This window comes from Enoplosus armatus, chromosome 14 (assembly GCF_043641665.1).
Source record: "Enoplosus armatus isolate fEnoArm2 chromosome 14, fEnoArm2.hap1, whole genome shotgun sequence".
Classification (NCBI taxonomy): domain Eukaryota; kingdom Metazoa; phylum Chordata; class Actinopteri; order Centrarchiformes; family Enoplosidae; genus Enoplosus; species Enoplosus armatus.
Genome location: NC_092193.1, coordinates 5,902,059 through 5,926,254, shown reverse-complemented (window position 1 = coordinate 5,926,254; position 24,196 = coordinate 5,902,059). Strand labels below are relative to the sequence as shown.

General features: G+C 39.3%; 1 protein-coding gene across 3 annotated transcripts in view; it reads right to left on the bottom strand.

The window, feature by feature from the left end:
• Positions 1 to 20,260, bottom strand: part of LOC139296757 (guanine nucleotide-binding protein G(olf) subunit alpha) — a 40,950-nt gene extending 20,690 nt beyond the window's left edge. Inside the window, exons 1-6 of one of the 3 annotated variants that reach the window (XM_070919259.1) lie at positions 10,558 to 10,696; positions 10,225 to 10,297; positions 9,828 to 9,832; positions 9,361 to 9,413; positions 9,068 to 9,187; positions 1,640 to 1,737 (exon numbers count right to left, since the gene is read on the bottom strand). In XM_070919259.1, the coding sequence (XP_070775360.1) occupies positions 1,640 to 1,737; positions 9,068 to 9,187; positions 9,361 to 9,413; positions 9,828 to 9,832; positions 10,225 to 10,297; positions 10,558 to 10,696 (488 nt within the window). Of the gene's footprint in view, positions 1 to 1,639; positions 1,738 to 9,067; positions 9,188 to 9,360; positions 9,416 to 9,827; positions 9,833 to 10,224; positions 10,298 to 10,557; positions 10,697 to 19,743 lie in introns of those variants that run through there. The other 2 variants (XM_070919257.1, XM_070919258.1) reach the window with 2 other exon arrangements.
• Between the last annotated feature and the right edge of the window lie 3,936 nt (positions 20,261 to 24,196).

Genomic DNA, 24,196 nt, shown 5'->3' with positions numbered 1-24,196 from the left:
CAATTTAAATACTGTATTTTTACTGTCTTCATTTTACTCTGTTAATGTTTATTCATGTCACAAGACAGCTGTATTTTCAGTGCTTCAGCTAGTTGCAAGCCTCAGTGGTCTCAGTTATTACACTACAGAATATTCTTTCTGTTTTCGACATTCAGAGGAACACTGCATCTACAGAGTTATAACAAGAACATTCAGAAAGAAGACTTTAAATGTTTATGATACCATAATATTATGTGGTTATCATTATGATACTGACTAAAATAAACACAAGATGCTTTTTTATATATTGTGCAGTCGTACTGCACACAAACACAGACTGACTCAGAGCAGCAAAGACAAACACAGGCCTTGGACTGTAACAGCTCCACCTTACAGATTCATGTGACTCTCCAACCATCACCTGACTATCTCTCTCCTTTCTATGGAAGCTGCTTTCAGGCAGGGCAACCAGGGAAGACTTGACCCGAAGTCAAATTTATGTTCAAGGAACGGAAGATATTCAGGAAAAGAGTACAGAGACTGTTTGTCTACGTGCTATAACATCTTTAAAACATCTCAACACTACCCCCATGTAACACGGGCTCACAGATCGCTGACAACAAGACAATATCCCCAGTCGCTGATAAAGTGAGCCTTTGACCGGACCCTGAGAGATAAAGGGAGCCAACCTTTGGGATGGGAGGGGACAACTTCCAGCGGGCTGCACTCCTGAGTCCGTACCATGTAAATGTCCTCATATTTACATGTGAATCCAGAGGTGAGTCAGAGAGGAAGCAGAAGGAGAGCACTGTAATCAGTGAGTCACTTTGCATATCCAAACTTCCTTTTACAGGCAACAGAGGGGCCCTCCACTGTGTACATCCAGCACCCAATGGTGGCCCAAGGTACTATAGGAGCCTTCCAAACTATCTGGGGCACCGTACAAAGAGGCATCAGTTTCTGCACCTTGCCAAACTGCAGTTATCAGTATTTCCTAACTACAGTATCTGGAGTACAATTGTATTAGGAAAAACTCTACACAGATTGTATCCAAAATCAAATCATGACCCACATAGCTTTTGTCCAGCCTTAGAGACACTGAAATTTAGTCTATCAACTCCACAGGTAAGTTATAACCATCACTAACATGGAAATGAGAAATCCCAACTTTAATTACAGCATTACTACATCTTTACATGTCTTTATAGACAATTATTACATCAATATAATCCCAATGAATTCAACAGTTGGGCATTCTAATACAGGTCAGACAAAGCTTTGCATATTGCCATGGTGAAAATGTCAAACACACTGATATGAGAAGCTATATGTATAATTTTCCAAAGGACGACTACAACTGCTGCTTGCCTTGCCACACCCAGAGTAAACATATGTCAGCCATATTCACATATGACATGACACCAGCACACATTGCAGAGCTTTCACCTCAAACACGACACAAGGGGGACGGACAAAGCAGGAATGTGACAATAGTTTACAGGCTGTAAAAAGCTAAATAGATCACTTGTTCTCACTATATTATAGCTGCACGAATAACTGATTACATAATGTGTGTAGTTGTGAACAATCTTTTGTAAGCTTGCAAGTATCCAAAGCTCAAAATTGTACCACAAAATGTCTTTTAAATGTTTGAACTCACTATTGTGCACAATCGATGAGCTGGTACTCATTGGACCTCTCAAAGCATGCCTTCACTCCTTCGTCGTCCCACAGCTTCTTTGCGTGATCAAAGAACTCCTGAGGAAAAGAAAAAAAAAAACATTAAGAAACAGACAATAACATACATTGGACATAAAAAAGACTTAAATTTTGGAGTATACTGTCACGATGGGAAGGTCAGGGGCTTTGAATTTATTCATAACGATACTGTTGAAGCACAGAATGAACCCACCTAAAGTTACTTATTTAAGGAATATTACTTCATTTAGACCTACACACAAATGCCACAATCAAGTCCACTTAATTGCTAGTATCTGTGTCACCATAGCAGACTTTTTGCATACATACTATGGAAGATACAGGTAAGTAAAGGTAAGTATGTCACGTGTTCAGTAACTTACGACTGAGTAGCCTTTTGCTATTACTAAAATGTAAAATGACATTCTGCAGACTTTTGAAAATGTACTTTGAAACTGTGACTTAAAGTTGTTGAAACTCGTGCTGCCATGACAACTGGATGGATAAATAAACAAACAAAGCCAATGGAAAATGGTATTGCCCATTTTGTATACACTTTCATCCAAAAGAAAACTAATTGGTCACTAGAAAACTAGTTTCTCATCCACACCAAGTACCACACTTAAAGTTACACACAATACATATCGTCTATACACAGCACAACCACTGTCTTGAACTGATCACAGAGCTGTTTAATCATAGCAGCTGGGTGCCAAGGACTGCCTTGCTCACAGGCAGTTCATTAGCAGGAGCAAAGAGAGTAGTAGAAAGTATTAGTACTGTATTTTACTTAAAGGCGTAAGTCAGAATTTTGGGAAACACGCTTATTTGCTCTCTTAACAGGATTTTCATGTCTGTGCACACAATACATATGGAGCTGGAGTAGGACATGTTTAGCCTAGCTTAGCATACAGACTGGAAGCAGACAGCTTCCCAGAGTCTTGCTGTCAAAATGAGGTTGCCAGGTTTGGTCCTGTCCCATCAAGTCTATTCAGGGAACTGTATTAAAAGTGCTCACAGACCCCATCTAGCAACCTGCGCTACAGCCAGAGACGCCACACAAACATGCAGGTAGACATATAAACTTGTTCGTCAAGAAATATTTCCTGCATGTAACTCCCCCCAAAACTGCATTTTTACATGTCAGTTGTGTTGTGTACAGATTGACCGTGTTAATTAGTGAGCTTTAGAGACTTATTTTTCACTTTGGACAGAGCAATGCAAGCTGATTCCCATTGCTTCCAGTCATTATGCTAAGCTTGGCTAAACGCAGCCCAACTTCAGCTACTTAATGCACATATTTAATGCCACTATTTCTTAATTTGAACACCTTCTCATATATTGCCGTTCTAAGGAAAATAGGGTCACATCAAACGGAACGTAAATCCTTCTTGTTATGCGACTACAGCATAATTGTAGGCCACTATGTAATTCTTGCCTTTGTAAAAAGTTAGCAGGAGCATCGGGAGGTGATTTGAGTTCACTTCCTCGATACACGTTTATCCAGCAGTTCCTTAATTTAAACTCATGACTTTCTGGTCACAAGCTCTCTTCTCTAAACTGTAAGCTAAACTATAACTTAATTGTGATCAAATTCAGATAACAATGCAAAAAAACAAAAAATCAATAAACAGTTCATTGCATCTCCTAAAATATACAAATATAACTAGCACTCCTGCTGTGCAAAATCCATCCATAGGCATGATGCTGTAAATGACTATACATAGTCTCGGTGGGCGCATTGTGAGGGGAACTCATCTTATCAATGACTTTGAGACATTTCCCAGCACTCTCTGCATGCCCTAAACAAAGATGATTGGGCTAATATCCCCTCCTGTGCACATGTCTTTCAGATGGGCTCCTCCTCTAGCCTAGAACTACCACATGACTCTCTGCACTCAGCACTGGCTCTGCGCTCTGACTGGGGAGAGGGTGAAAGTAGCCCCGAACCAGAGAGAGAGGGAGAGGGAGAAGGAGCCTGATAAATGATCACATGCTCCGGGAGATCTCCTCTCGGCAGATCCGGTGATTAAGTTCAACATGGAGGAAATCCACTGATCCAGTCCGCAGAAGTTTCACAGAGAGAGACATTAACATTTGTTTACTTTTTTTGTTACAGATGAATATAGGCTCACACTTCGGGCACAAGTCAGGAACAACCTAAACACGGATGCTATCATGTTAGCTGTGTTTCAGTGAGGTCCGCACTGGTTATTCTTGACATCGTACCAAAGTATGATATATCATTTATAATTTTACAACCATAGTTCAGTTTTTCTGTAATGTAGCATCTACCTGCTACACCAAACTCTTTATTAACAAAGAAAATGGGGCCATATTTACTTTCTTGCCTGTATTTGCTTCCACTTCTGTGACAGTCAAACTTTAAACACCTACCTCAACTAATATCAATAAGACAGAAAGATTCAACAGCGCTGATTACATTCTTCTGCTATTAGTTCTGCAGGTCTCGCCACATTTTTTACACCAGTAGACATCGAGAGGTTTGAAAACCCAACCAAGGGCCCATCAAAGCTCGCAAGCGTTGGGACTGGATGGAGGGAGGACGAGGGGTAGAGGGTGGAAGGGGCAGAGAGGGGGGAAAAAAAAAAAGCAGAGTATGGTCCTCAGGGCTCTTTTCCACAGAGGCGTGTGACACTGGGCCTTTGAATAAATGCAGTGTGTGCTGCAGTGCCCTACAGAGGAACTGATAACACAGAAAGAGACCAGGAGGGAATTTGCTTTAACACAAGCTTTTTTAACTCTTTCCTGGGCTCTTCCCAGTCTACTTCCACTACCCTCCCATCACCAACCATGAGATGCCGATTCCCTGGTGGCTCTGCTAGGACCAATTCTCAGCTCAGCCTTACTTTCAATGTTAATCAAGTTGTGTGTGTGATGTAATATTTCACTTGAATCATATAGGTCAGGCTGACACAGAGAACAAAATGGCCTAAATCTTCGATTCGACAAAACAAAGTTGTGGAGCAAATGGCTTGCATCTTCCATCGCAAGGGAACACTAGAATTCCTTTGAGTAAAGTCTTGAAGAGACCTTTTGGCCTTAAAGCAAAATGTACGGCCACTAACCTCAAATCCCTTCATACATAGCCAGCCAGCCAGCCAGACAACCAGCTGGCTCCTCCGTAAACCATCATCACAAAATATATTGGATTTGAATAGAATATCTGTGTTAGTCACCTAGCACAGAGAGAGACCTGGCTTTCATGGGTTACCTCAGTTAAAGAGTACAGACAAATTTAGCAAAAAAAAAACAAAAAAGAGAGCAAAAGCAAAAGGAGAGAGGGAGCGACTGTTCGAGACCGTTCATCTTTCATAACATGGTTCCAAAAACAAAGCAGCCCTCCGTGCCACCCTTTGCCCCACATCACGGATCCTCAAGTAATCAATTAGAGGAAAAACAAACTTCTAGGACTGAAGCTGTTCATCACGAGGAAATCACCAAGAAGCCAACAACAAGGGAAAGCTGTAGAGGTGTTACCCTTCACAGATGTAGTGAAGAACAAAAGCGGCACAAAGCAGGTCACATTCCTTATTAGAAACTCATAATTATTGGTTGGCCTGTAAACTGACAATATTAAATAAAGTTACACACTCACTGACAGTTGCTGATGTGCACAGGTTTAGCCCTGGTGTAACATTTAAACCATTCTTCAGTAAAGTAATTCTGCACCAAACACAAATTAGATCAGTTCAGCAATGGGTGGGGCTGGACATAATATCTAGCTCACCTTCCACAATGGACTGTAATACATATCTTGAAGACCCCAAAACACAAGAACAAACTTTTGTGGACCTAATCCTCGCCTTTTTGTTCAGAGTGTGTATAAATAACATGAACGGGTATCCAATCCTACTAGATAGTTACAGTGACGTGCTTGTTTTAGCATCAAATGGACAGGATTACATGCACTGTAGGCTGTGAGGGAGAGACATGGTGCAAAAACAGGGGCCGGGGCTCATTTGAATTTGCTCCACTTCAGCCGACGTACACTGTCGGGTGGCTAGCATAGCTACCGCAGCGGCATTTGTTTCCATTTGCATAGACAACCGTTTGTATCGGTGCTTTCTTTTCCATGGGCCTACTGTTATCCCAAGCAGGGAAAGGTTTTACAAAAAAGGTTGATGTGATGATAAGGAGTACAGGCCGGCAACGCTAAACCTGTCGATTTACATGTACGACAAGAGGAAATTGTCATCTTACAAAAAATCCCAGGTATGAGAGAGCATGCAGAGAAAAATCCACTGTAAATGTCTGTGTAAAAAACTATTGTAAGCGTACCTTGCACTTTCAGGCGCATTTGGTTGTTTGGAAGAATATATCTCATATTCATAATCTATCTGTAGCATAACCCACCAAACATAGATCATGTGACTTTACATGAAGATATTTCATTTGTTTGACAGCAGAATGTTTTCTAAAACATCAAACAGTAAATGTCATGATTTCACGTCAACATGCAAATGCCATACAGGAGGAAATCCATCCCTTAATCACTTAGAAGAGACACCAACTTCTCTACCCACAGTACCTCCAAAAGACAATGACGCAACGCAGCCATACTTCTGTAGCTTGTTGCCTTGCTATTTGACTAACCAGACACAACACACCACAACATTGTTCTCTCTCAGGCTCACTTTTCTCAACTGGGAAAAACCTAACTACGCTATCACGTCAAATTACAATGCCCAATAAAGTCATATAATTTGATTTAACTATTTGAGGCCAGCCTTAGCCACAGACTGGACACAGCGACAAAGCAATGTAATGCACATTTATCATGAGAGAAGGTCGAGAACGCAATGTTTAGGGAACAGAGACAGAAACGTTTTTCTGAGATTTTAACCAATAATATGCCTCAGTAAGTGAAAGCCTGAAGAACTTTTCTTTTCTTTCACCAAAAAAAGCTCTTAGCAGAAAAAGATTAGAATGAGTTCGCAGCCAATAACGCGTAATGACTTATCATCACCGTGGTCAACACTATGCATTTAATGGTGTGTAAAGACTGTCAGTAGCCTGTCTCAGTAAGATACATCACATGACAAGGTCATTTCGAGAATGATGATTGTACTGTGTAAATTAGAGCCATAACGATCAGTCAAATGATTTATTAGTTGATTCTCAGAAAACTATTTTGATAATCGATTAATCGTTTGAGCAATTTGTCAAGCAAAAATGTAATTTGACAGCAGTTAATATCATTGTAAATTGGATATTTTGAGTTCAGGATTGTTGGTCAGAAACAACAAGACATATGAAGAGATCAGCTTGGCATCTGGTACTCTGTGATGGAATTCTTTTGCAATTTTCTGTCATGTTAAAGACAAAATAATTGGCAGATTAGCTGATAAAAAGAATAATATTTAGTTGCAGTTCTGGTAAAAACTTTCATAATGGTACAACCAAGGCTATTACCATCCCTCTCTCCACATATACATACACAGCAAGTCATTCAGGGAAATGTAGGTAAGTCAAAGATTATTGTCTACTTCTTCCCGTCCACAGCAATAACTTATCACAAAACAACTACTAAAATTGATTGAAGTGCATCATATTTATCAAGACTTTAAGATTAGAGTTCGAAATCAATGAACACGGTTCACTATGACATCATCTCTCCAAAAGTTTCCCGGTAAAACATACTTCCACATTTCACAACGGCGCCAACAGGTGAAAGCCACAGGTTCCTGATTGGCCATGTTCCTGCGCTGCAGTATTGGATATCATGCCCGGTGGCACTAAGTGACAATGTAGTGGTGACACTGACGGCACAAGTGAAGCCTGAGACTGATGACAAGCACAGACATTTCAAACAGAGCCATCTTGTTCCCTTTGGCCTGGCCGGGCCTGGGAACTCAACGCCGGCTCTCCCCATGGCCCCGGCCCTCAAACAACATCACAGCAGCACAGACTACTGCTGCCCTGTTAACACTCTCACCGTGGCCCTGTTAGGAAATTAACACCCAAATCCTTTTAATGGATATTCTTGTGACATGGCATTAAATTTCTGAGAGGGATAGTGGGAAACTAAGCAGTGATGTATGGATAAGACCTGAGAGCGACTGCAAAAAAAAAAAAAAACCCAGTGAGTACCCTGTCCACAGGGCCTACATGTTAGCTAGATCAGGCCTTGCTGGAAAAGTCATATGCCATATTGTGGCTAAGAGATAAAACACACACGTGAAATTCATTCCTCTTAGTCTTTTGTATGGTGAACAACTGCTAACTTGATGAAAGAAGCAGAAGAACCAAAAGATAAAAGAAGTAGGGGTTGTAACTAACAATTATTTTCATTGACAAAATCTGCCATCTTGCTTTGTCCAACCAACAGTCCAAAACTCAAAGATATTCAGTTTACAATGATATAAAACTGAGATATGTGGCAGATCACTGGATAAGCTGAAACTTGGGAATTGTTATTTTTATCTTTATCATTATCCAAATAGTTGCAGATTATTTTTTGTTGATGCATCGACTAATTGATTAATCAACAAATAGATTCAGCTCTAAAATCAAGCTTTTGTCCATTAAAAGAACAGTTTAAACTTAAAGGTTTGGTGCCTCAGTTACAACATGATAAGAATAGGCATCCCTGTCAACTCCAATACAATCAACAGCAAAAGTGCTGATCAATACGCCGAAAGGAGACTAAACAGTGTACTTGATTCATACATAATAGCATGTTAATACTTTTATTGGGTTCCCATAAAAGCCCAAAGTGTAAAAACAATTCAAAGAGTCTATCTACAGCTCTGTATTAATTTGTCATTCCTGTTTAGCGTTGCTGCACAGCCGGTGTCAAACAAGGAACACTTTCAAAATCATGTAAAACATTATCTACATTTCCAACACATGACCTCGCACTATTGAATGGCTGATCACACACTGAAAAGAATCCCATGTGCTCCGACTTGCATTCAAATCCACATACACTACATCCACTCCGGCTAATCAAACCTTTAATCAACTAACTGTTGATTTCATACAAGTTAGTTGACATTTCCATTCATATGGAAACGTCATATCTCCCAAAAGGAAAAACAATGCCCTTAGCTTAGCTAGGTTTGTTAAAAAGACCACACCACAACATAAAAAAAGAGTAGATTAAAGAAGAAAGGCAACATTAGGTTTGTTATAGCAAAAGTACATCTGACATCCCTGAGCTATATCAGCAAGATCTACATTGTTGGCCATGGGGCTCATAAAAACAGCAAATGCTCTCATCACATACCATCTAACGCCCACTCAAACTCAAACACACATTAAGAAAGACAAAAAAGCACATATGTACCATACCAGCCCACCATACTGAGCCTCTCTCACACACATTCACATCTGCACACACACAGAAACTTTATGAACGTCTTACCTGTGAATAGTCAAAGTCAGAGAGAGGTGCTATGCTTTTGATGTATTCGATTCTGAATTGGTCCTCTGGGTTGGCTAGCGGGACTGGGGGTATTAAAGTGCTCATCGCAGACACTATAGTCTGCAAAGCAGAAGTTGTAGGAGAGAAAAAAAAACAAGCATTAAGCAGGATGAATACAGGAAAAAAAAAATCTGTAAGCCTGTATAATAATCAGTAAAATGGGATTGCAGTGGGATTCAGTGTAACAACAGAGACATTGAGCACATTTGGGAAGCGATACAGACAAAACTCACCACTATGGCATCCTTCACGTTTTTCCGAATATCTTGGATTTTCTGTTTCTTTTCTCTGCATGGGGACAGAATAGATGTGTGAGGCAGCGGTTACGAAAACATCAACCACAGTAGACCACAAAAGATTTATCATCAAGGTGGTTATGAGTAAGATAGGGGTTACTGCCAGGTTAGACTGTATTCTAATACAATTGTACATACAGTACAGGTGTTAGCCGGGAGTATGTACCAGTGGAGGGCAGGTAACAGTGAAGGGCAGGATGGGGTTCAGTAAAATGCAAAAGTAAAGGGATATGCTGTGCTGTAGTCAAGATATTTCTCATTTTTTAATCTTAAAAATGCTGAATTATGCCTCCTATCGTCCTAAAATCCAGCATCCCCTGGATAAATTCTTTGAATTTACATATACAGAGGATTTTCATACAGTTACAGGACTCTGACATGTACTAGGCCTGTTTAAAATAGACTACTGCTAAGATCAATGCCATGCAAGGCCTTGCAGCAAAACAAATCATCAATAGGCCTGTGTCGATCACAACCTTTCACCCTCTCACATGAAACAGGAAACAGTAAATTATTTGTCACCTGTGTGACACTGAGATCCTCACATATGTATGATAACTGTACATGTACACGAAAAGGAGGAAAAAGGAGAGAGGAGGGGGGGGGGGGGGGGGGTATTAGCTGCTTTGCATGGGATACTGGGCCCAACAGGCGCTGCAGTGCCTGGGGAAAATCCATTCACAGGCTATATTCTGGCCTCGACAGTGTTATTCATTAGGAGAGAAGCCATAAGAATAAGCATTGATATAATATCTTAGCCGTTAATGTAGCTATTTATTAAGTGTATTGAATAGCACTCACTCCGCGTTGAAGCCGTTGACGTGTAGAATCCTCATCTGCTTCACAATGGTGCTTTTTCCGGACTCTCCCGCACCTTCGAAAATAGACCAGAAACAAATACATAAAAATATCACCAAATGAACACGAATAGGGACATCCAGGTTAGCGTTGAAACCATAAATGTTTTGGAAATGAAGCCAGCTAATTGTAGGCTCTGGAGCTTCGCTTCCATCAATATCCACCCCCATGACATATTATTGCAAGCGCTGTCAAATGGGGCTACGTGTTCGGTAAACGAAAGGGATTACGGTTAGCTTACATTTCAGATAGCCATCACATATAAATCAGCCTTACCCAGTAATAAGAGCCTGTGTGTGGCTTTATACGCTTGTCTTTCCTTTTGCAACTGTTTTTCTATCTTTTTATTAGCCTCTCGTTGTGCCTTTTCGTCGATGCGTTGATCTTCAGTCTTGCTGTTGCCCAAACAACCCATCTTCCGTCGCCCTAACCCTTCCTTGTGGAATCGTAAAAAAAATATAAAATAACACCCGGGATGATATTGTGGTTTAAAATGACACAGGAATGAGTCTACTGTAAAATAAAAAAGGAAAAAAAATCTCTGCGAGGCTTCTCCGTCGGAGGGAGGAATATGTTCCCCGTTACAATTCCGCTTTAGCCGCAGCCAACCGTCATCCAAACCGTTTGTTAGTTTACAAACCAACGAAGAATAACGACTCGGTTTAACAAAGAAATATCAAAAATACATATAAATAAGAAGAGAGAGAGAGGGTTTTCAATTTCTGGGAATCCAGTCAACTGTTCCTATCGCGTCTCCAACCCCTCTCTTCTCTCAGTATTTTTTTCTATCTGAATTTCTATCAGTATTTCTGTCTCTTTAACTCAGCACTGCCTCTCTCTGTGGCACCAGGAAGTAACCGTGGACCGTGGAGGTGGAAAACAAACCTGCGTTAAACTGTAACATTAACAACCCGCACTGATATAGCATTTTATAACTTGTGTGGCAAAGGGAGAGGAGCCATTCCCGATTTAGTCCTTCGCTATTCTGCTATCAAACTAATCGGCAAAGGGGTGGAAACCCGGACGCCTCTCTGCTGGTTTACAGAGGGGCTGGGTCTCTTCTTCTTCTTCTTCTTCTTCTTCTTCTTCCTCTCCTTCTTCTTCTTCTGCTTCTTGGCTTCCAGTCAGTGAGGTGGCCCTGACCCAAACTGGCAACCCATTTACAATGTCTATGTGTGCACTAGGCTTTACCTATCTCTGTAGTGTATACATTACAGGTCTGGGGGCCATCGTCGTAGTCCTCGAGAGAATGAGGACTACTAGTACGTGGTGGAGGAAGTACTCCGATTACTGAAGTAAAAGTAGTAATACCACAATTTAAAAATACTCTGTTTTTTCTTACGTACAAGTACAGAGGTATAAACAACAAAAAATGGGTCCTATTAGAGGTTTGTACTTTAATGTTATACATATTATATGATTTGATTATTATTGTTGCATTGCCATATAAATAACATTTGTAGAATTAAATGTAACTACTTTATATATAATGTTGGTCATTTCCAACTATGACAATGCTCCATATTTTGTAAGATCATTTGTTATTAATGAACATTTTTAATCTGTAAAGTAACTATACTATGTCAAATAAATGTAGGGGTAAAAAGTACAATATTTTTCTCTAAAATGTTATGAGGTAGCGGTATAAAGTAGCATAAAATTGAACTTTGTACAAAAACAACATGACACAATTGCAATTTCTAATGTACTGTAAAGCAGTAGTGGGGTGTAACTAAGTACATGTACTCAATTAGTGTACATAAGTGCAATTTTGAGGTACTTGTATTTTACTTGAGTGTTTCCATTTCATACTACTTTATACTTCTGATTCACTACAATTCAGAAAATAATGTACTTTTTACTCCAGTAGCCTACATTTATCTGACAGCTTTAGTTACTAGTCACTCAGATTACAATTTTACATACAAAACGTATCACTCTCAGAACTACCCAACGGTAAATAGAATAATTTCATTATGTATACATACACACACATATATATATATATATATATATATATATATATATATATATATATATATATATAATATACACAGTAAAAAAAAGTGAAGTAGTGGAGTAAAAAGTACACTATTTTCCTCTGAAATGTGGTGGAGTAGAGGTATAAAGTAGCATAAACTTGAAATACTTGAAGTACAGCACAAGTACCTCAAAATTGTACTTAAGTACTTGGGTAACTTTCCACCACGGCTCTTGAGAGCATGAGGACTAGTTTAATGTCAGTATAACAAGCCAAATACAAGCCAAAAGGGTTTAGGAACCATAGTTATAGATGATGCATCATGCAAACCCTTAACAAGAATGGATTGGATTCAGTCCCTTGAGCAAGACACAGAGCCCTGCAAAACTGGCTGGCCAGAGCATGAAGAGATAATTTCCCTTTGCTTTATTAACAAAACAAAACAAATCATACAAAATATCATTGCAAAATCATAAGCTATGTGCAGTATATCATCTTACTGTAAGATTGTAGAGATATTATATGAAATGAAAATGACATTCAGTTTGATTAGCTCACCATAAAGTCATCATCACACCTGCCACAAAAATACTGTAAGTCCTAACTATTATTATACTAATAAAAAATAAATACCATAAGTATGATAAGGTTTACAAAAAGACTCCATATTGAGCACATTATCAATGTTATAGTAGTGTTTTCTTGGGGAAACAATAATATACTTGTCTCACATATGTGCACATTTTGCCAATAAGAGAAATAACTGCTTAGTGCCAACACATCTCATGCCAACTTTTTTCATGAATGTTTACCTGCCAAAGACTATGAAATAAATTAACACTAAACTAGAGACCACCCCAGGATGAAGGATTTGTCTGCTATTTGTTAAGACCTCACTTGGGGAATAGCTTTTTATAACACCTACTGTGGAGTCACGGACAAATTAATTCTCTTTATTTTAACAATGTATGTTAATGAGATTTGATAAAGTTTCATCTCCAAATATCTAAAAAAAAAAAAAAAAAAAAAGGCCATGCACCATAATAACTCTACTCAGGCAGTTCAAGTCATGCATGTGTCAATAAGGAGGAAATAGAAAAACTGTCACTGTTGTGAGCATTGTCTGACATTTATGTCTGGCTTGTTGTGGCTTCCTCTTCACTCGACCAAAATGGGGTGTGGGTCTGTGAAGGGTTGACTTTTCACTCAGGCACTTTACATTTAGACTACCATTGTGTTATTTGTAGGTAACAGGAGCAGACATATTCCATTAGTAATGTATCTGCCTGTATGTGTGCATGTGTGAGACAGAGAGGGAAGTATTTTTCAACTGGTAAAACTCGGTAGGCCGGCCTTAACATTGAGCTAATGCTAGGCTAATGTACAATACTACACTGTTGCATTCTAGTCATAAAAAAAATTACAAATGTACTGTTTGCTTATGTTTACATATGCGCACAGAAAACCCAAAAGTATGAGGCAACCATGAATGATTATTTGTGTAACATATAACAAGGAGTGTGCTGTTATTGTCTCCATTATGCAAATACAATGCAAATACTTGTTTCATGTAGTGACACAAGTGCAAGAAAGTTGTGTAGCATGCAAATCACAACTGGAACCCCCTAACTTCACCTATGAAAATATTACCACCATAACCACCCCCCACCCACCCTCACCAAAAAGGAAAAGAAAAAAATCCTGTCTCCCCACCTCTCAGAAAGCAAGGTCAAAACAAGTGCCTGGCCCACATCACTCTCTAGTGGTTAGAGGCAGCACCGCATACATGCTGTAGCTACTGTCAGCTCCCTATGAATGATACACAATCAGGATTTGTTGCATAAATTATCGTCCTTTTTAGGAAGTGCTTTTAGCCTGCTGTGGCTTCCTCTTACCTCAACTAAAAGGAGGTGTGTGTTTGTCAGCCAATACTGTAAACTTCATTTGAAGCCCCCCTCCACTCTGAAATGTGTGTGTGTGTGTGTGTGTGTGGGGGGGGGGTGTTTCTATTGTGGCTTGGATGTTAAAGCTTCACTCAGTTTGATTTCAAATTCATTCAAGTTTCTCGGTGCTCACCTTAAATCTGAGATCAAGATTTGTACATTTGAGCAGGATTTTGTGACATTAAAACTAGTTTGGAAGCCAATTATGGTCCACTTAGCAACCTACACAAGCGTGTTTTTGTGGTTCTATCATGTCAGACACAAATTATTACTCAAAAAAGATTATTGTTATATGTCCTAAAACATGTCTGGAGGGGAGCTTTAAACTATTATTAGGATATTTGTAAGTAATAGTAGCAGTTATCTTTCTTAATTAATGTCTCTGTCAGTATGTGTGCATGTGCAGCTTTGGAGGAAGTTTTCAAATCCTTTACTTAAGTAAATGTATCAATACAACAATCTAAAAATACTCCATTGCAAGTAAATTCTGTTTTCAGAGTCTGACAAAGACGTTTTTGCTATTTTCAGACCTCTACTGTAAAATGGCAACCACACCGCCAGTGTTTGGGGTTTGATTCACACACCCTGGCCATGTAAGGCCCTTAAAAACAGCTGCTAATCAACGACAAACTCTTGACAATGCACATTTGGAAATGTAACAGAGGCTCTGCAAATTATTGCACTTAAATAAATACATTAAATATAGTTAAATAAATGGGCTTTCTAGCTGGGTAAAGACTATAACAGCCAGTGAGCTTTTACAATAAATCCAACAATATCTGACACTTAAAAGAGTTCTTTTCTATGTATAAATCTTCTACACTTATTTACTAGCCCCGGCTGCAATTTGAAGCACGTACTGTAAAAACCAGGCACACATCCAAATGATATCGAGCTAAAATTAGCCTCCCTGAGTTTTTTTCTGAGGCTGGAAAGAACTTTATAGCACTCTCTTTAGAAGCAGAGGCTCTTGATAAAGTGTAAATTATACTGTAAGCAAAACCTGAAGAACATAGTCCAATGTCCTTCTGGCGTGGTGTGGTTCACTTTGATGCAGCTGATACAAGTATCAGCTATCAGTACCATAAATATGACAATAACGCATTCAGTAACTGGGAACAGTTGGTAGCAAAGTTCAGCAATAGTCAATGATAAAACCCATTTAGACAGAAGCAAAGTTCACCTGACTCTACTTGTATTCAAAGGGCTATACGTTCCACTGCGTGCTTCTGTGGATGAGTAAGCTTTTCCAAAGTAAGGCTTCACGTGCAGGATAGTGGCACCAAAAAAAAACAGACAAAACACGACAATCAGTGACTTCCAAAAAGCTATTCATTGGCCTGCCTGCCTCGTTTCAGTCAAGTGTGCTACATTGCTAGCAGCCTGTTGTTCAGGCTCACGAAGGGTGATAAGGCTGAGATATGAAACGGCCAGTTAAGGACATCTAGGAAAGCTGAAACAGATATTATCACAGGCCCTGTACAGAATCTGATCCAAGAGACCTAACAATAAAGTGACTTCCTTTCCAACAAATAATAGGAACTTGCCTTCCAGTTCCCATCACTGGATTCCTGTATTCATGTACTTAAGTGTAAAGTCTAAAGGAACTCTATTAAAAGAATTCAGATTTTGCGAATTGTCCTCTGGTCAGACATGTTTAATGATGAGTTTGTTATTGCATTTCTACAAGCGGTTTTGGACTAATGGTGCCTTCAAGTAGAACAGTGTTTATTGTGTTTCACCAGAGGAGTCTATATTAAGTAGAAATCTTTTTATACCTTCCATGACTGTAACTATTCGAACACAAAATATATCATGTACTAGACCTCACATGTCTAAAACACAAACTCACAAAGTATTTGAAGGCAGCTGAACTCCAGTGGTCAGATCACAATTCTGCCTTATTTTGATTAACATAAACCATCTTACTTTACAATTAATAGATGGTTAGAGGACTACTTTGATCTATTCAATATGGAGAGTCCTTCTTAAAGACTTTTCTGGGAGCCTGGACAGGCAGCAACTAATGATTATTTTTATCATCAATTATTCCATTATTTTCTTGATTAATCGACTGGTTTATAAAATGTAGGGAAATACTGAAAAATACCCCTCACAATCTTCCAGAGTCCAAAAGAAGCTGGAACCAGTGAAGGCATTTTTGCTTTAAAGTGACTTAAATGATTAACTGACTATCAAAATACTGGCTAATAATGGCTAATTCATCTCCTACAGATTTTGGAGCCATGTACTGTCGAGCCCCTTTACTTTGAAACATTCGGCAGGTTTACTGCACCTAATTTTACCCAGAACAGGTGAGATTTGTGCATAATTTAAACAGTCCTGTCTGTCAGAAATGAAAATTAGTTTTCCTTTAATCAAATGTGATACATTTCCAAAGCATCAAGACAAACTAATTTGTCATTTCTGAACCCGAACCGTCCTGTATTTAAAAACAAAACCCACAAACTGACCAATATGATCAATTATTTCATGATTCTTGAGGGTATCTTTTAAAACATATCCAGAATTTCAGAGTTTGATTACTCTGTGTCTAAAATTATGAATTGTCAACTTGTGTCATATACTGAAAGATACCAGAAATGTGATTCCATATCACAAAATATAATAAGTTCAACAACAACTATAAGTATGACTAGAACTGATGGATTCCAGCTCCAACACAAGCTGAACATGGCAGCCGGTTTAGGATAAACAATACTTCCTTATGGCTATCATTATTCAACTAAATACCTGCAGCAAATACAAACAGATAAAGTGACCCAGATTAGCTAGCATACCTTGCCTTGAAATGTAACACTATTTGAAAGGTGTCCACTTTCAGAGGAACACAAACCACCTCAGCCCTCTGGCATGCAACAAGAGTCCTACAGGAGACCCGGAGGGTATAAAGTCCCGAAGGCCTCTTAAGAAACACCAGAAGTGGCCTGCGCTTTGTGCTGAGGTTCCTGGGTGCACCAGAACAGACAGCTCTGAAAACAATTGTGATTCTATAGTGGTGAAGAAAGCCAACCCAAACCATAATGACATGCTGAAGTGACACAGTAGCACAGGTCACACTGTATAACTGTATAGCTTTCAACTGTGGCTCATGGAAGGATGTAAGACACGTCCCTGTGTGACTTCATTAAGATGAGCCATTTCTTCCTGTATGCAATTAGTGAGAGCTGTTTACTCAGGAAATTAAACTGGTAGCCATTTATTATACAGAGTAACGGAGCATTACACTGTTTAAAGTAAACCAGGTACACGCAATATGTACCGCAATTGTGACTGTCAAAGCTGAAAGTGGATGAGTTCTGTTTTCATTGTAAATGTGTCGACATTTAAACATCGTTTTCCTCATCAGGGCAGCTGTGACGACACTTAAGCTCCTGTTCCTGATCAAGACTGCCTCTTTTAGAAGTGAAGCATTGACCTTTGAGAAAACTTAAAATACAGAGATGGTTACTATATGTGTGGTAAGATAACACAACCTACAGGCTAAATCTAAGCAGAACTGCATTGGTAAATTTAACTGTTTCTGCTGTGTGGATGCAGTGGATGAAACAAGTCCTAACCTTCAGTGGGGGCAACGGGAGTTAGAGAGGTCAGGCCTGACGAAACACCTCCATCTAGAAACACACTGAATTTTCCAAGGACAACACTGGGAGGCTGCTGACCCCTATTTGGAAAGTGTCTTAATATCTCAATTATATAATCCATCAATCATTATATTCCAGTGAAGAATGTATGACCTAAAATAGATATAAGCCTTGTTATTTATATGGACGCAATTAAACCAATAAAGACTACAACTAAGACACTTTTATTATGAATTAATCAGATCAGTTAAGGTTTTATGTCATTATAATCAGTTACTCTATAAAATGCCAAAAATAAGGTCAAACTATCATTGACAAGTTGCCAGAACCATAACTGCCAGAACCCTAACCCTTAAAATAGATTATTTATAGCAGTGTGCCCATAAAGCAGCTAAGAAAAAACCCTCCATTTGAAAATATGTATATATAACGTCAAGCTGTAATCAGGACACCCACACTCTTACTCTATAGCCTAAACTGTAATCTATATTACATTATACTGTACAACACTCTATTATACTATACTGTACATGTATTTGTTGAAAAACCTAACTATTAAATGTGCAGCAGTTAGTCAAAAAGCTATTTTTCATCTGTTGTTCCTGGACAGATCACACTACTCCACAGGCCACTATACTACAGTATTCAGTACTTTGCTCTACTATCCCATACTACCACTACCACTCTACTATACTGTACTCTGCTATACTATACTCGCTGTGGTCTCTTTACGTCTTTGTATACTAAATCCTATTAAACAATACTATTACTAAAAAAGCCTATTACTTTTCTGTAGACACTATACAGATATCACACGTCACCACAGGCCATTATACTAAACTATACTATACTATACTGCATTAAATTAAGAGCAAACATGGACCAGTAGCCAAAAGCTCATCATCATACACTAAAACCTACTAAACTATACTCTATATTACACTATACAACATCAGGCCACAATACTACACTATACACTGCCATACTATACATTTATTTATCTCACTGTAAATGTAAAACAAGTCAAAATGCGACTGTAGTTTTCGTCTACACTACACAAAAGGCCACTATAATATACTGTATTATATCTACAACACTCCACTCTAGTACTCTACGCCGTACTATATTATATTATGTTAGTTTTCACACTAAAGCCTACTAAACTGTATTCTACATTACACTAGTCATCACGCTACTGTACTATGATACTGGCCACTACACTAGATTCTACTCTACTACAATATATATTGATTTATTTGAAAAACTTTGGTCAGAACTTCCTGGACAGATACGCTCTTACACTGAACCACAATAGAGAAAACATGCCCTGACAGACAAACGCTCAGTGGTCTCTCTCTACATGTTTGTATACTAAAGCCAACATAATTATACTTTAATTATGCCAACATATAACACTATACAATACTCTCCTACACTACAGGCCACTACACTGTACTCTACTGTACTGTACCACACTGTATGCATTGAAAACAATTACTGTAAATATGCCACAGTTAATCAAAAGGCTATTTTCCCCTGTCGTCCAATACTCTACACTATAGTATACTATATATATAGTATACTACACTATACTAGGCTGTATTATGAGAGTAAACATGGCCCAAGTGGTCTATGTAAACCTGTGTATGCTGGTCCATCATGATAGCCTACATTATGTTTAATTGGCTTTTCAAAACGCCTCATAACCCCAAATGTAACAGTAACAGGACAGCAGGCCCACTGAGTCTAAACGTCCATCTTCATCATTTGTCATTGACAGCCGCAGGGGGTAGTCTTCACTGCCAAGCCAACAGATGTGGCAAAAGGCCTCGCCGGAGTAGTGACATAATTTCTGGAAAGGCCAGTACGTTTTTGATTTCTAATAACAAAACGGCTTCCTAGTCCAACAACAACAGACAGGGACTCAACCTACCGAGCAGCAGCAGCCGATGCGTCTGTTTGTACTCCCGTTTGAGCTCCTTCAGCGCCCTGTCAATATTCTTACTGACTTTCTTCGCCTCCTTCTCGGCCTCCTTCTCCTCCACCAGCAATTTGTCCCAGTTTTTCTGCTTTTGGGTGCTAGTCTTTTGCAACAGCTGTAAGCGTCGGCCGCGGTCCTTCCCTGTGCCCTTACCGCTGCCTCCACCTCCGCCACCACCTCCGCCGCCACCTCCGTTTTGTATGAGCACACCGTCGGTACCGGTGTCTCCACGGCGGTGCTCCCCGGCCGGGAGCCTGGCAGGGTCCCCGGGGCGCACCGGGCCGCCGCCGCCGCCGCCGCCGCGTAGCGACGAAGTCTCCCCGCATCCCCCGGTGTCCTCCTGGCGAGCTCCCCCGGCGCGGGTCGGCACGGCGGCGTCTGGAGGCTGGTCCGAGTCCGAGGTAGCGTTGGAGATAGACCCGCTCAGGTCCCCGAAGAGCCGGGGACGCAAACTGTAGCACAGCCCCATGTTGAAACCAATATTTGTCTGTGAATGTGATTTTTCATAAATTAAAATATCAAAAAAATCGCAGTTACGCCACCAGCCCTAACGAGCCATCGTCACATTGGAGCTCCAGCGGTGCGATTTAAGTCCGAATTTGAGCCGAAAATGTGAATGAATTATGCTCCGACATTTGCTATATGTCATTTTGCATTTTCCCCAGTCAGCCTTCGCTTCGTAGTTAGTGGATCACCTGATCCTTTAGTGGACACTGCGGGTCCATCTTACCGTAAGTAACCAAAAGCACAACCTTGGAAAAAAACGCGGCTATCCGCTGCGCAGACAGTCAACAATCTGACTGCACAGTTGTTAGGTGCAATGCACGGCACGTCATGTTACTACAGTATGGCCATTTCGAGAATGCTGGTCATGATTTTCATTCCTCACATTTCATGTTCCTGCATGTCTACAGACACCTACTGCACAGATAGTGAACCTGCTCTCTATTATCTGGCTAATGACACATCGCTCTTTCTGTGTGTGTATATATATATATAGTCCGATGATTTGACTCAATAAGTATCTCTAATAAAATGATAAGCCTATTGAAAATAGAAAATATTCAAAATCATCTTTAAACTTTATATTTAAGACAGTTCTTCAGTTGATTCACGCACAGATTATTATAATCATTTAGGCATTACTGTGTGACCTAACACTGAGATCTGGTGTCTAGTGTTTTACCAGACTAACTTACACATAGGATCATTTGTTTACATCAGCCTAATATAATCTGTTCATATCAGCCTAATGTCATTTATTTTCATCATCTCAATATAATTTGTTTATAATTCAGGCTTTTGATTTATTACTTTTTATCAGTGTGATGTTTTCTACATTCCCATAACCCAAGTGTTATTTATCAGTTCTATAAATATGCAGGACCTATTTTGAGCCTCAAAGCGGTCCAAGTGTCCCAGTAAATATATGTGGACGAAATATCCGGTCTTCACACTGGGGTCCTGGGACCTCTCAAGGGTCCTTGGGTTGATCTCAGGGGCTACCCAGGAAACTAAGGAATTCTTTAATTTTACTGTTAGTTAAATTCAAATGCAATAAAACTCAATACAATATAACATATAAGGATATTTTTATCCTTGCCTTAACTGTGACTGTTTGTACAACAACACAGTGTTATTGTTTTTTGGATTTGGGCCACTGGAATTAAGTATTTACTAATCAGGGTCCTTCGTGGCATGTATAATTATTTAAGGGTCAGAAGAAGTTGGGTTTACCTGGATTATAGGGGCCTAAATCACAATCAGATGCAGAGTTGAACATAAACCACTAGATGGCGCACTTGTAAAACACATGTACAGAATAATAAGTCAGTGGGGTTGAGCCAAATAACATACACACAATATATGCTGGTAAAAGTCAAATAACCCATATGGAGTTTTAAAGTAAATGTGCACTGTCTATTTTAATAGACTTATTTGCACTGTAACACAAATACAATAACCAACTGGCTCTCAGACTCCCTGTGGCCCCTAAAACTCCAGGTTCGTGGCCTGTCACTGTACTTTTGGTCAAGTAATTAATTGTGAATTTGCACCCCTGAAGTACAACATCAACTTAGTATTATTAAATCACCTAAATGTGATCATATGAAGGTCGATATGAAGGCTCTCTTTCTCACTCTATGTATACACTGTTGTTAGAAAATTGAGATTAAAACTTCATTATTGACCTTGGAAACAGAAGTACCACAATGTCCATTTAGAGGCTGTTCTGGACCTGGTGGTGAGATTACATTACAGAAAAGGCATAACACAACATTTTTAAATTATAATGTCATTACAATTCATATGTTTGTATTTATATTATATATCTATACGCTATCATATTACACCTTTTATCATTATTTTTCAAACATTTATCATTTGTTTTGAGTTACATATTTTTATAATCTTATTTCATATGCTGCATGATAATATAGGTCTAAGACAGTGCATGTGATGTACATCAGTATGATTTTATTTCATTTTATTTTGTAATGCTCTGCGTTGCCTAGGAGACAGGAAGCCGCCCTTGCAAACGGACGTGGCTCGCAGCATCTCTCTCCACAACCAGCATCAGCGAGTTATCTTCATCAGCACGGACATGTCTCCTGTGGTGGGTGTACTTTACTAAAGTGTAAAGAATTAAAACATAGTAAATATTGAGCCAAAACTGTCTGTGAGATCGCATGGTTGAAAAGTTGGGCCGGACAGGCGATTAGCTTATTACTAGCTTACTGTATTTAGCCTTAGGAGGCTGCTAACTAGCTAAATGAACTATATGATAACGTTTTCAGACACCGTAATGAAGAGGTCGGACGGTGTAAAAGCGAATCCCGACTCAGCATGTTGAAGTGTGTGATGTTCTGTTTAATATTAGTCAACATCAAATACATTTTTTTTATTGAAATGACAGAGAAAAGCGTTAAATGTCAAGTTTGTACTCAGGTTTTTACAGTAGGTTATATTTAAGCAGTTGATATCAGGTAATATACTAAAACCCCTAATCCTAAAGTTACCACTTTCTAACAATTCTGTGCTTTAAAAGTGTCAATAATGACTATTAGTGGTTAATATACTATTTAGTAATGTTTTATATATCAGTTATAAGCCATTGATAAGAACAACTTTTAGGTTGCCAGGTTGTGAAAAATCTGTCTGACTGTTGTTTATCCTCCTCTGGCAGCACACTTGCTCTGTCTTTTTAGCTTTTAAATTATTTATTTAAATAATATAAAACGTAATCGATTAATGGATAAACAAAGACTGTGCTGGTGAGATGAAAAAACAACAACCCTCAAATGAGCTTTTGGTCCAAAATAATAAATAAATAAAACAGTGGTCACAACAACAAAAAAACACATTTACATAATAAATAATAGTAATAAAAAATAATCAATAATTATATGTACTGGCTATAAAATAGATACATGAGTCGCTGCTATTGGGCATGGCATACAAATTCTAGAAAAGACACAATGAGAGAGAAGGCCAGAATTTATAAAGCATTAGTAAATTAGTTATTAACTATTAATAAAGACATTAGTTACAACGTATACCCCCATTAGAAAGGGCACCTTATTAGAAAGTGGGGCCATCCTGACTAACAAGTCTACTCTTGCACTAGTATCTAATCTAGTGTCATGTCAGTTATAAATACACTGGCCCTAATTTGTTAAACTCTGGCCAAAGTGTACTCTCAGGTACTCGCCACTGCAAAATGTGGGTTAATTGGATATAAAAGAAAAGCAGAAGAAATTGCTTAGTGACTGAATATAATCAGGGTTGACAGCACAGGAGGTGAGCATCATAGTCAACAGCCAGTTCGTGGTGCTTTGGTCAAAAGTGTCCTTCAAATGACAGTCAAACTTTTTGAAATGGCATTCACACACCTCTCAAGACTACTGGCTCACCTAAATGTGATCAGTGTTCAGTGACAAAGGCAGGTAAAGCCCTCTGTTTCTCGATCAAATTCATGGTTTTTAGAGATCACAAACGTGTCACCATGGTCCTATTTTGAAACTCAGTGGACTTGCGAAGTTCAAACCACGTCTCCAGGTTCTCCTGTGAGCCCGTTTCCTGGCACACATTCTTAATCACATGTCAACTTTAATCCACTTCCCTTAGCAGTAGATCGCCCTTCCTCTGTCCGCCGCCAAGGCTTAGGGTAGGATAGGTGAGACGCAGTGCAACAGGCAGGATCAGAGGTAGTGTTTTCCACTCTCCCTCGCCAGGTAAACCTCCACCCTTCTACACCAATCTGCAGAGAGAAAGGTAAAGAATGAACGCTTATGTTTTATTTCTGTGTTTCTAGAGTAAAAGCCTTTGAGTAGCCTCACAGTAGAAGCAGCATAGAGCAGCGTAGTGGGCCGTTGGTCTGTGGAGCGATGTTTCTGTGCTTACA